General features: G+C 35.4%; 1 protein-coding gene across 1 annotated transcript; it reads right to left on the reverse strand.

Annotated features, from left to right (window-relative positions):
* Positions 1-11,243: 11,243 nt before the first annotated feature.
* Positions 11,244-13,350, reverse strand: LOC124951031 (proton-coupled amino acid transporter 1-like). The gene is made up of 5 exons (XM_047498769.1): positions 13,174-13,350; positions 12,826-13,007; positions 12,582-12,766; positions 11,325-11,484; positions 11,244-11,268 (listed from the first exon to the last, which is right to left on the reverse strand). Exons 1-5 carry the CDS (start codon positions 13,348-13,350, stop codon positions 11,244-11,246), a joined length of 729 nt encoding a protein of 242 aa, XP_047354725.1.
* Between the last annotated feature and the right edge of the window lie 747 nt (positions 13,351-14,097).

The raw sequence follows: 14,097 nt of genomic DNA on the forward strand, positions 1-14,097 counted from the left end.
GAGGAAGAGAGGATGGAAACGAAACCGATAAAAGTCCTACCATTGCTACGGAATCGCAACCGAGCTCGACTTTCAAGTTTTCAATTGGAATTTCGATGTCTTCTAATTGATTCCACTCGGACTCCTGCTCTCAATACACAAATCTACCTTTTACGAATTACCCTGTGTGAAAAGTTTCAAACATCAACGTAAACTTGATTATAACGCGATTTAAATGTACTTTAAGCGTGAATCAATAATGACGTATATGAGTTTAAACAATTTGTATAATTTACATATTGTTAAAATATATAATTACTATTGTATACAAATTATATTCAATAATTTTTCAATAATTATTCTTTACGAAATAATATTTCTCCATGTGAGAAAAATTCTATTGTAACGATAATTAATTTTAGAATTTTAGTAATAAATAATCAATGTTAAATGTACAACAAAAAGGAAAAAAAATTATTTTTCCTTGATAAACCGAACGATAGCGGTACGAAGGTATACACTCGTTTTAATAAATTATTCTTTAGATAAGAAACATGTAACATTATCTATGTGATATTAAATATTTTATTACGATAATTGTGAGATTAAAAGTATTTTTGAAATGTATGATCAACGACAAGTCGACGACGATTACGAACGAATTATAATATTTATCTCGACAAAAACAAATAATCGAAATACGGCTTGTTTTAATGAATTATTTTGTTTCTTCTTTTTTTTTTTTCCTTTTTTTTTTTTTTCTTTCTTTGTGTACGTAACAAAAGTTACGATATTTCTGGTGCAAAAAAAAAGAAAGAAAGAAAAAAAAAAAAAAGAAAAAAAAAAAGAAAAAAATATTAATTCGTAGTACGAACGGGAACTCGCGTTTTAATAAATTATTCTTTAGAGATAACGAACATGCAATTTAATATCTACGTGATATTAAATTCTGTTACGATGATTGTGAGATTAAAAAAATTCTTGAAATAAATAATCAACGACACGTCGACGTAGACGACGACTACGGACAAACTACTTTTCTGAATAACCCAACACTCGTAGTACGAAGGGGGAATTATCGATGGTGCGATTTTTCGAGCGGTGATCGTCGGAGCTCTCCCGATGGTCAGGGCCGAGAGTGTCGTTCAAGCGAGAACGAGAGAAAGAAGGAAAGAGAGAGAGATAGAGAGAGAGAGAGAGAGAGAGAGAGAGAGAGAGAGGGAAATGGGTGAGAAAGAGAAAGAGAACGAAAACGGCGTCGAAGGGATGGCTCGACTGGCGGCGTCGGTGTCGGCGTTCTCATGGCGTGAGGGGGTGCGGGGGTTGCTCGAAGGAAAGGGGGTGTGAGACGAGAAGGGTGTGGGAGGCGAGAGGGAGGGGGAGGGGGTAGGTGGCAGGACGCCCCACGTGGGTGGCGGCAGAGCGGCGGTGAGGTAGTCATGACGACCGCAGCGACCAATCATCCGGAAGTAACGCAGCGCGAGATAACTCTGCATCCAATCAGGTTTAAAGCGGAGACGGGGCTGGCCATCCCCCGCAGAAGATCACCCCCGTAGCAAAATTTCTACCGTACGAGGGTAGATATACAAGACGACAGACTACACACATACACTCTCTCTCTCGCTCTCTGTCTTTTTCACCCCTATTTTTCTCTTTCTCCGAACAAGACGACGGAGACTGCTAGTAGCTCTTTCTCTCTCATCTTTTTTTATCTCTCTCTCTCTCTCTCTCTCTCTCTCTCTCTCTCTCTCTCTCTCTCTCTCGCCCATTATTTTTTTTCTGTTGCGAATAAACTATCTTCCTCTTTTCTCTTCTCGAGAAGAGAAAGAACTCGATAGAATATCCACGTATGAATGATCCCAATGCGAAATAGAAACGAAAAGTGTTAATCAAATGAAGAAGCTAAGAAAGGACGTTAATGTGAATTGCCTGTTGCACTGAATTAATGATTTATATACACTGTGGATATAAAATATAAACGACGTGCTTCTCTATCTATTCAGGAAACATTAATTGCGTTAACGCTAACGTCCTTTTCGTATATCGAATAATAATATCCTCGATATATCATTTCCCTTTAAATGGATTTTTTTCTTCGATCATCATTGAAACATTAGTGCCGATGGAATACATTATTTATATATTTCTATATTATATAATATATAAAACTTGAATAATATTTCTATTTGTCAATTCGCATTCAATTTCGTAAAACTATTTCAAATGTCCATATTACTATCGTAATTAATTATTTAATATCCCCCGCACATTGATTTAACATATGTAAAGAATATGTACGATAAAAATAATTATCCTCTTCTTCCCTCTCTCTCCTTCTATGACGTTAATATAGAAAGAAAGAAAGAAAGAAAGAAAGAAAAAAAAAAAAGAACAGAAACGAACAAACAAATAAAAAATAACAAATAAAAGAAAGAAAACAAGAAAAGGAAGAAACAATAAATCAAAAAAAAAAAAAAAAAAAATGAGGGAAGAGAATGAGTGAGAGGCGCTTATAGGAGGTATAGATAAAGGGGGAAGAAAAAAAAAATAGAAAAGAAAAGAAAAAAAATAAATAAATAAAAAGAGAAACCAATAAAAAAGAAAGAAAGAAAGAAAGAAAGAAATAAAGAAAGAAAGAAAAGAGTCACGTAAGAGAGTGAAGCAAGATGATAGTAGAACGCGTCGCGATACTGGTTCGTATACAAGGGAGATGCGTTTATGGTCTGGCAGAGGAGCGATAAGAAGCCTCGTAAAACGAATGGCAGGCCATAAGTGTACGCGCGCGTAACTTCGACACCAACGTTTCAAGGCACGAGCGACCCCGTCCGACGTACTACATATAAACTCCGTGCGCATTTGTCACCTTTATCGACTTCGAACGTATACTCCGCACGGTTTCACCGTGCGGCACACTTTGCCAACCACGGAATGGTTGGTATCACGCGGCGGTGTACCTTCGTCCGTCAGGAAAAAGAATGACCTCGAGTGCACGCCATCAACAAAACTTGGCCGCGAAACGAGCTAAGCGATCTCTTTCTCATTTTTCTTACAAATTTTTCCCCTCTTCTTTCCAACCCTTTTCCCTTGCTCTACGTCTACCCACCTCTTTATTCTCGATTTCTCCCTCCCCCTCCATCCACGACTCCGTTGATAAAATCCATTGACAATTTTTTATCTCTGACTCATAACTTTACTCAAAGGTAATATTAATTTGCAAAATAATTTTATATTTATATTCCTGTTCTTTTTTTTTCGATTTTTTATTCCTGTTTTCTTTTTCTTCTTTCTTTTTTCTTTTTCTTTTTTTTATCATTTTTTTCTCGTTCTTTTCTCTCCTTCTCTCTCTCTCTCTCTCTCCCTCTCTCTCTCTCTCTCTCTCTCTCTCTCTCTCTCTCTCTCTCTCAGGCTCTCATTCATAAATTTTACCACATTGAAGATCTTCGTTTCACGATACTTATTTATAGTTTATTTTTTCTTTTTTTTTTTTTTTTTTCTTTTTTTTTTTTTTCCATCACACGATAATTATTATTTCACCATACGATGACATGTGTAAAGTTAAAATTGATTAGATACATCCGTGTCGTATCTTTTGCAAATATTTCCTATGGATATCTTCATCCTCGTCTATCGATTTCGAATTATTAATGCGATAATTATCCTATTATTCGATGACTTTATAAATAAATTAATTTATATTCCTTCGATATATATAATATATATATATATTATATATATATATATGAATAGTTTCTCTTATTAAAATTTTTTCCATTGTTGTAAATCATTATCTTGGTGTTATTAGACCTGATAAGTGATAATCGATGATGCGATAAGAACGTCACTTTCGACGAGCGAAAATAAATAAGCAAAAGATCAATTCGAATATCCTCGAATTAATTTAATTACATTGCGAAAGAATTGCGAGAGAATTTAACCTTTTTTATTTTTTCACATCTCTTTATCTTCGTATTTATATATTTATTCACTATCCTTTTTCTTTATTCATTCATTCATTCATTTATTTTATTTCCTTTCTTCTTCTTCTTCTTCATCTTCTTTACCTATTTTTCTTCCTTTTTTGTTTTTATTTTCTTTTTTTTTTTTTTTTTTTTTTTTGACCAAGAGCACATCGAGCAGGAGCTAGCGTTAAATCTTTTTTTTTTTCCTCCGACGGTCTCGGGTTGGAAAATCTCGCGCGCGAGATATCGAATCGCTAATCCACCTCCCGCGCTTCCTTGATTACGATACAGGTTCAGGCGGATGGAAAGAATAAAGGAAAAAATTTTTCTCATCATCCACTGTGCGAAATCGTCTTTCTTTCTCTCTCTCTCTCTCTCTCTCTCTCTCTCTCCCTCTCTCTCTCTCTTTGGGGTGGATGAATTCCATCGTTATCGAGTCGCGCCCTCCGTTTTACAAACGGGAAGGTCTTCTCTCCTTTTCCCTCTTCCATCTCCCCTCCTCCCTCCCACACCTACCCTTCCTCCTCTCAGCCGCTGCAAAATCCCTCGACCGAACGTGCATATTTCCATTTGACACGCCTCGCCGACCGTCTGATTTTATTAAAAAACCCCGTAACCCGGTTCCACGCCTTTTCCCATTCCACATCTTCGTCGAGTAACGCCGTTCCCCCAAGCCTCTGGTTCCTATCATCCTCCCATCGTCCCACCCCATCCCACTCCCTCAATACTCTCCTCCTCCTCCTCCTTCTCCTCCTATCCCTCCCCCTATAAGTTGGACCGCAATTTCCGAATTCTCTTATTTTTTTTTCTTTTCTTCCTTTTCTTTCTACTTTTTTCCCTCTCTTTTTTCTCTTTCTCCACATTTTCCGGGTAATACTGTGCGAATTGACTCGACTCGAATCGATCAAAATAAGAGGAACGAAAGAGAGAGAGAGAGAGAGAGAGAGAGAGAGAGAGAGAGAGAGAAAGAGAAACAAAAAGAATTTAGAAAATCGATTGTTACAACGTCGTCGATAAAAGTTTATCCATTTTGAAATCAATGTCGATATTAACGCATCGACAATTTCGTTATAACTTACAAGAGATTTTAATAGATGCTCTTTATGGTAGAGAATACGGTCTAAGGCTGTGTAGTAAGAATAAGAAAGATAAATAAGAAAAGAAAAAGAAGAGAAAAATGAAAAAAAAAAATATTAAAGAAGGAAAGAAAGAAGTGAAGAAGTATTTGGAAAATTGATTGATAGATAAAACTATATCAACGTTGAAATTAATATCGATATTATCTCACCGATAATTTCGTTATAATTAACGTAAGAGATTTAAAGATGAGTTCAATGAGAGAAAGAGAAAAAGAATGATCTCCAAATGAAATGTTATGATAGGAGTAACAATAAAAAAATAAAATAAAAAGAAAATAAATAAATAAATAAAAAAGAAAAGAAGAAGAAGAAAAAGAAGAAAAAACGAAAGGAAAGAAAGGAACGAAAAGAATTTTAGACGATCGATTTGTGTAGACAACGGAGTTGATAATAAGTTTATCCTAATGTACAAATTAATGTTGATTTTAACACGTCAACAATTTCTTTATTATAACTTATAAGATGAAACTCTTATGTACATATAATAAGAAGATCTCAAACGGTGTTTGTTGTTTACGAGAAAAGCAAATCTTTACTTCCCTAATCGCGTTACTCCACGATATTATCCACACTCTCTCTTTCTCTCTCTCTCTCTCTCTCTCTTTCTCTCTCTCTCTTCCTTTCGAGAACAGAAACGGGCAACAGTTCGTTACGTACCGCCATATTTACCCCGCTCCCATCCACTGCTTTCGAAACTCATCTGGCATCTTGCCGCCGTACGTAGAACTTTGCGAACTGATGGAAAGAGGGAGGGAAGAGAAGAGAAGAGAAGAGAAGAGAAGAGAAGAGAAGAGAAGAGAAGAGAAGAGAAGAGAAGAGAAGAGAAAGACAGAGAGAGAGAGAAAGAGAAAGAGAGGAATCGTAAACGAGGTCGAGTGTCGGCAGCGTATAATTTCGATGACAAGCAAAGGGGTGGTTATCTCTCGCGCTGCTTTTCACCCCCAGCCCACGCAAGCTGCGAGTGGTGGGCCACCCCCGTGATTGTATTAATTCAAACTACCCTCTCTCTTCCTCTCTCTCTCTCTCTATCTCTCATTTACTTATCTTCCTTGTTCTTCGTATTTTCTTCTCTCTCTCTCTCTTTCGTAATGTCCTGCTAGGGTATTCACACTTACTCATTCAGAAAGAAAGAGAGAGAAAGAAAAAGAGGGAGAAAGAGAGAAAGAAAGAGAGAGAGAGAGAGAGAGAGAGAAAGAAAGAGAGAGAGAGAAAGAGAGAGAGAGAGGGAAGAGCACCCTCCCTTAAAGCACGACTTCCGGGGATAAACGAAGCGTGCGAGCGTCGCGTATAATGAAGCGAGCTCCTTCGTTTCCTCGTTGTCAACCTCCTAGTTCTCCTCTCCTTTACCCTCTTCCTTTACCTCATCCTATCTAAGGATATATCCCTCTCTTTTCAGCCTAAATTTAGACGGTATACGTCTAACGGGTCACCCCCCTCCCTTCTTTTCCATCCCATTCTCACAACCCAACCCATCCTTGATCTTTCCACCCTCCCTCCCTCATCTTAGGTCCCCCCTTCCTCCCTCCTACCGTATCCTCACTCAGCCCTCCCCATTTGCAGAATCTCTACTCGAACTTACACGTTAGCGATATTAATTGTGTATTCAAAGATTCCTCCTTATGTTCTCTTTAATTGATCGTTAAGAAGAAAGACTAAAAAAAAAAAAAAAAGAAAAAAAAAAGAAAAAGATTTAGGAAAAAGGAGTAAGAAAAAAACACGAAAGGAAGAAGAGGAAAAGGAAAGGGGAGAAGAAGAGAGACATTTATTTTACGTTTAGTTTAGTCGTAAAGTATCACTGCGAGGTAATGATTAAAGAAATGAAAAAAAAAAAACAAAAAAAAAAAAAAACAAAAAAAAAACAAAAGATTGGAAATATTATAAATAGAGAACGGAGGAGGAATTGATTTTGGTAAAAATGATTTTAACTAACTCGACTCTTTTAATATAAAAAAAGAAAATATGAAAGAAGAAGAAGAAGGAAGAAGAAGGAAGAAGAAGAAGAAGAAGAAGGAGAAGGATAAAGGGTGAAACGATTGAAGGAAGGTGGTGATGATGGTAGGTGGTAGGTGGTAACTGGGTGGATTTGGTAGCAACCGTTTAGCGATATTTCACGGGGGTTCTCGGTCGTTCAAGGGGGTTCCAGCGTGTTCGTTGAGGAACGGTATTACTGGAGGCAGTCTTGCAGACTCGAGATAAGAGAAGCCCCGGCTTCCTCGTTTCCGACGGTGTGAACGGCAGCTAAGGAGGTGCACCTTACCAAACGTTAGGACTCGCCTAGAGAGGAGAGAACTTACGAGAGATCCTAAGAGAGGCAAGGAAAGCCGCGAGCAAACCCCTTCTGGTTGCTACGCGTTGCTACTTCTCTCTCTCTCTCTCTCTCTCTCTCTTTCTCTCTATCTGTATATCTTCCTCTCTCTTTCTCTTTCCCCTTATACCTACCTACCATCGACTTGGTTAATATCTGCTTATCCGTCCATAGCATCCGTCTACCCTTGCCAGACCATTTTCTCTTTCCTCTCTATTTCTCCCTCTCTCTCTCTCTCTCTCTGTCTCTGTCTCTGTCTCATTCTCTCTTTGTTGTACATAGATTAGATACATAGGTATATATATGTATATATCTGATCATAGGTATATATTTACCTATGCATGTTTATCTTTTATAAAATTCTATTTCTATTGGAAATATTCATTGGCATTGTACTTTCGATTTTGTATCTTTGTATCTTTTTACTTTTCTTTTTTTCTTCTTTTGTTTTCTTCTTTCTTTTTTCTTTTTCCTTTTTTTCTTCTTCCTTTTTTTTTTTTTCTTTTTTTTTTTTGTTTTTACTAAACTACAACTCGAAAATGAAAATATTCCTCGCTACTACCGCGTGTGTTTGTTCGGTAATGATAAATTTACTTTTTTTTTTGTTTTCTTTCTCTTTCTCTCTTCGTTACAAAAACGAATATGTTTGGTCATAAATGTGTTTATTCCTTTTTATTGTAAAAATGACATTAGATATTTATCAGTGTTATTTCTCGTTTATAATTCTTTTTTTGTCTTTCTTACTTTTCCTTTCTTTTTTTTTTTTCTTTTTGTTTTTTCTTTTTAATGAGTTATATCATATATCTCACTACTGCTCATGAGAATAAATTCACTATTTTCCTCTCTTTTAATCTCTCTCTCTCTCTCTCTCTCTATCTATCTATCTATCTTAGCTATATACAGATTAGATACATAGATATATTTATCTAGCCATAGATATAATATAAATATTCTCATTTATCTTATAAAATTATTTCTATTAGAAATTTATCAGTGTCACTTCTCTTATATATTATTTTTTCTAACTTTATTTATTTTCTCTAAACCTATATCATTTTCATCGCTAACGTGTTTGGCTCGTGAAGATAAATATCCTTTCTATCTTACTATCTATCTATTTATCTTTCTTTCTTTTTTTTTCTTTCTTTCTTTCATCGTTGCATATAAATCGAATATATATAATTATGTCAAGTCATATAAACTTATTTACTAATACTTCTATTAATTAATTTAATTGCTATTAATTAGAAAAAGAGTTATTAGCATTGCATTTTTTTTCACGTATATATTTTTTTCCTCTTTTCTTTTCTTTTTTTTTTTCTTTTTTTCTTTCTTTATTGTACTTTTACCAGAAACTTTATCATCTTCTTTTTCGTAACTGCTGTTTGGCTCGGAAAGATAAATTCACTCCCCCTCCCTCTTTCTCTCTCTCTCTCTCTCTCTCTCTCTCTCTCTCTCTATTTCTATCTATCTATCTATCTATCTCCTTTTATACTCTCTTACGTCAACTATGGAAAAAGTCTCACGCGATATTGTACATCCTCCGTCGACGCAATTTATCTTTGCGGTTTTCTCATGTCTCTCCTCGCACGACACTCCAAACAAACTCCGATCATCTCTTGTTCCACATCATATAGAAGAAGAAGAAGAAGAAGAAGAAGAAGAAGAAGAAGAAGAAGAAGAGGAGGAGGAGGAGGAGGGGAAGGAGAAAAAGAAAAAAAATAATCGCTCGTGTTTAAAGGTCGGCGAAAAGCAAAAGGAGAAAAGAAGAAAAGAAGAAAAAAAGAAAGAAAGAAAGAGAAAGAAAAAAAGAAAACCCATAGACGACGGTATACACGATGACACTGTAAAGAACATAGTGGTCGCAATGAAGGACTTTGGGCAGCTCGTTGGAGCAATTAGTGGGCGTTTAAGTGCACGTGTTCACGGACCGACGGGTAATCCTCGCAATTTTGTCCCCAGCATCATCCTCGTTTCTCGTCCCAATTAGAAAGAAAAAGCTTCGAGAAAGAGCTACTCTCTCCCTCTCTCTCTTTCTCTTTCTCTCTCTCTCTCTCTCTCTCTATCTCTCTCTCTCTCTCTCTCTCTCTTTCTCCCCTGTTCTCCTTCTCTCTCTTTTTTAACGTGTCGTTACTTACACGCACGTGCCATCTCGTCCAATTCTCTATCGATAATCCCCTAGTAATCGTTCTGACTCTAATCCTAACAGGTGCAATTATACTAATATCTCAAGTTCGTACTTACTTACACATTTAATTCATTCATAATATAAGAAGGAATAATGAATGATAGGAGAGAATACGCGTAAATAATAATATTATTTGGAAAGAATTTTGTAAAAAAAAAAGAAAAAAAAAAAAAAAAAAGATGTATACGTTCGCGGTATAAGAAGAAAAAATTAGTTTCTTAAAAATTTATCTTTAATCGGTATAAAGAAATAATTGTTCAATTAAAGGATATTTACCGAACGAACGTTTAGTCATAGTAATAGTTATAGTAGTAGTAGTAGTAGTAGTAATAGTAGTAGTAATAGTAGTAGTAGTAGTAGTAGTAGTAGTAGTAGTAGTATTAGTAGTAGTGGTAGTAAGAGGGGGGAGGGGTTTCTCCGAGAACAGCCGGCAACCTCTACGTTAATGAACGCAGCCACCTTGAACCGGCAAACGGATGAACGGGCAGGCAGAGAGGCAGGCCGCTCGTTCGCGCGTAGGGGTAGAAATCCGAAAGAGTAAGAGAGAGAGAGAGAGAGAGAGAGAGAGAGAAAGAGAAAGACGTAGTAGAGAGAAAAGAGGAAAAAGCTAGGAGAGTGAGCGAACGAGAGAGTGAGATAGAAAGATGTGTCAGTGGCCACTAAAAGGGGCTACGTAGTCCTCTCTCTCTCTCTCTCTCTCTCTCTCTATCTCTTCTCTCTAACTCTCCTTCTATATCTCTCTTTCTCTTTCTATCTCCTTCTCCCTCTCTCTCTCTCTCTCTCTCTCTGTAGTATGATAAAAGCACCCTTCCGTGTCCCGTCGGTCGAGCCACCCCCTTCTCACCGCAAACTCCGCCGCTTTGGTTCCTTTTCCTACGGACGTCGAGATCCACCCACCGACAAACTGCTACCAGCACTCCATGCGTTCATACGCGCGCATATATATATATAATATTATATATATATATATATATATATATATATATATATATATGTATATAGATATTATACATAGGCGTACGCGCGAACGAGCCTTCTTCGTATTCTCCGCGTGTGTAAGTGATAAGCCCAGCCATTGACGCCTCGCTGACCTGACGCGATTATACGTCGCACTACTCTCTTTTTTCTCCCTCTTTCTCTCTCTCTCTCTTTCTCTCTCTTTCTCTCTCTTTTCTCTCTTTCTGTCTCTCACTCTCGCTTTTTTTTTCGCCTCACGCTTCACGCCTTTTTTCGCGGTTTTTCTGGCCGGGGCGTCTCGTCTCTAGTCGAGAGACTACGTACGTACGTACATACGTATGTACAATATACGTCTATGTATATATATATATATATATATATATATATATATATATATATATGTACGTAGGACGATACTTACTCGAAAAGAGGAATGGCATTCGACGTTGAGAAAACCCGAAGAAAGGTTTCTCTCTCTCTCTCTCTCTCTCTCTCTCTCTCGCTCTCTTTGAAGTTCTTTCCAACTATATCGCAAGTTTTGCATATTTTTTCTTTTCACTTTTTTTCTCCTCTTAATTCTTATCGATTTTATAAATATCCGGAGACAAGTTACAAGCTACGTAAAATTGAATTATCTATTGCAATATATATATATATATATATATTACTATTTATATATTTTTTCTTTTTTTTTTTTTAATTAACAATCTTAGAGATTACATTACAGGAACAACGACAAGTCTATGATGTAACAGGATAAGACAAAAACGATACATAAGATAATGGAAAAAATTAACGTCAGCACTTTTTTATTGTATCTCTCGATTTCCTCGGATTCTTCCATGTATAAGATAGTATATAAAATGAGTGGTATAATAACCGTCAATGTAAAGTTGCAAGTTAGACCAATAAGGGCAATTTGTAGGCGTAATCTCGGAATAAACTTTGGTAAAATACCTACGAAGGTTAAGAAAGGTTACATTAGTGATTTAAATCTAATATCGAAATTCACGCTTATGATTTTCACGAACGAAGAACACGATTAATAGAAGGAGAGCGGAAAGGAATGAGAGAAAATAAAGGAGAAAGAGAGAGAGAGAGAGAGAGAAAATGTTGAAAACACAGAAAAAAAAGTTGAGAGATCTAAATATAAATATTTTATTAAAAGAAATTAAACGAGGTAAAGAGATGATCTAAAGAAATAGCATATGGATAATCTTTGAAATTCGTTGGATAATATATCTAGACACTAACTATATTATAATCAGATAGGTTTATCGATCGAGAAAGGTCAAAGTTGCCCTCGACGTACGCGGGAAATTCAATTCGTTGCAGACCATCGAACTTCATCGAGTTTACCTTGAAAGTATAACGGGGAAAAGAGAGAGAGAGAGAGAGAGAACGGAGGAAAGAGAAAGATATAAAACAATAACATAATAATTATTTATTATCCTAATGGGCTATCTTTATAACGTTTTAAAATATTTACGAAGTTTACAAAAAAAAAAAAAAAAATAAAGAAAGACAAATAAAATTCACCGTTAGATAAAATTTAATTATAATACAATGTAGACGTTTAAAGTGATAATAAAACAAAATGAAAGAAATCGCTAAAAAGAAAATTAATTTAATTCGTTTGATTATCAGGAACGACTAAAAAGTCTTTCGGTATTAAAATAGATTGTCGCAAAAATCAGTGGGAAAAAAGCAAATATAAAAAAAAATTAAAAAAAAAAACCCTCGATCAAGCAAAGAAACTATAGATTAGATTTTATAGTGTTCGCTCGAGGGAAAGATACTTGCTGATTGGTTGAATCATAAGCGACGACCCGTGATTAATAATGGTGGAGAATAATAGTAAATACGATTTGTATACTCGTAGTTGTATGGCAATTATTTTTACAAAAAGTGATGTCAGATTGCCATACTCGTTTTAACGAATGGATTAAACAATCCATTATACGTTCATAAGTTTATTTTAGGAGAAATAGAGATAGAGATGGAGATAGAGATAGAGATGGAAATAGATATGGAAATAATTAAGGATAATTTACACGTGAGAAGAGTGATGACGAATCGAGTGATCAATTCCCATAGATGCGGTGTTCCTTTTTGAATTTTAATTTCTATTATCGGTATAATGTATCGTTTTAAAACTATATTGATAGGAACATAAGATAATAATCCATAGGTAAAATAAATAGCTAAAGCTTGTGTAATAAATGCTATTAAAGTATACCTGGAAAAGATATTTCAGACATTTATTAAATTAATCATGAATTAGAGAATCAATATTACCCGTCTCCTTCCTTCTGTATATTATGAATAAAATTTTCTGATACGTTTGAACCCCATTTAACGTAACCGACGATACCAACAATTATGTGAATACAAACGATAATCGTCATACATTGTTTCAATATACCATATAATTCATTATAATTCCATAGCTTACGCGTACTGTGTTCTATCGCTAAAATCTGATAAGAGATAAAATTTCGTTTGTAACAAAAAGTGGGTGGGGAGTGGGTGGGTTAAATGATATACGCTTATAATAAAATGAAATAATAATTTTTTTTTTCTTTCTATCTTTTTTTTCTACTTTTTTGTTTTTTTTTTTTTTCTTTCTTTCTTTTGTACACTAACCAAACCTGGGGACGATAAGCCGCAGAAAACAATACCGAAAAATCTGGGATAATAGAAGAGCTCTTTGTTCAATATTAACCAATCGACGCTGCCGTTATCACTTTGATAAGAGTAAACTAGGCCAATAATCGTAGCGTTTAATATTAGAACGTTACCGATCATCGAATTCAATATCATCCCCTTTAGATCTTCCGATAAATTAATTAACATGAAAAGAGGAAAGAATATCAATATGTAATGACTAGGATAATTGTTTTCCTCTATTCCTGCGATATTTCGTAAAATGTCACAGATAAAGTCCACGCAAATCGCACCGATATCGACGTAATAAAAAATTAACATTATGTTCGTGAAGTATCTGAAAACAAAAGAAAAGAAGAAGAAAAAAAAAAAAAGAGAACAAAAAGAAAAGAAAAAAATGATCGAATTATACTATATACGAAGAGTGGCGAAATAATTTTTTTTATTTTCTTTTTTTCGATTCTTCTTTTCATTTTTCTCAACGATTTTTGTTTTTTTTTTTTTTTTTCATTTATACGAACTTTGCCAAATCCAAAAGAATTTTGGGAATATTTTCATTGGCGACTTTCAGAATCGTGACAACGAGCTCGTCGTACATGACCATCGGCTTTTCAAGACGTATTGATATCAAATGATGAACATTAAGAAGTAATCGTAGAGTGATAGTGATTAGAAAGCCCATAGCAATCGAGAAAATGATTCCAAAAAGGAGACCAACGCAAGAGAATGCATACGGCATAGCGAATAGTCCGACACCCATGATACTTTTTCCAATGATGATCGTTATGTCGAAGTATCTGTTGATAAATAATAAAAAAAAAAAAAAAAAAAAAAGGAAGAACCAACCCCATCCCAGACGATCCCATCCCCGGCCCCGGCCCCAAAAGATGTAAAGATTATTTG

This window comes from Vespa velutina, chromosome 1 (assembly GCF_912470025.1).
Source record: "Vespa velutina chromosome 1, iVesVel2.1, whole genome shotgun sequence".
Taxonomy (NCBI): domain Eukaryota; kingdom Metazoa; phylum Arthropoda; class Insecta; order Hymenoptera; family Vespidae; genus Vespa; species Vespa velutina.

Excerpts from the sequence above, each read along its gene's own strand:
- LOC124951031 (XM_047498769.1), bottom strand. The coding sequence starts at position 13,350 with ATGATATTGAATTCGATGATCGGTAACGTTCTAATATTAAACGCTACG. Across the intron at positions 13,008-13,173 it reads GCTTATCGTCCCCAGGTTTG|ATTTTAGCGATAGAACACAG; the intron begins GTTAGTGTACAA and ends ATCTCTTATCAG. Across the intron at positions 12,767-12,825 it reads ATACAGAAGGAAGGAGACGG|GTATACTTTAATAGCATTTA; the intron begins GTAATATTGATT and ends TATCTTTTCCAG.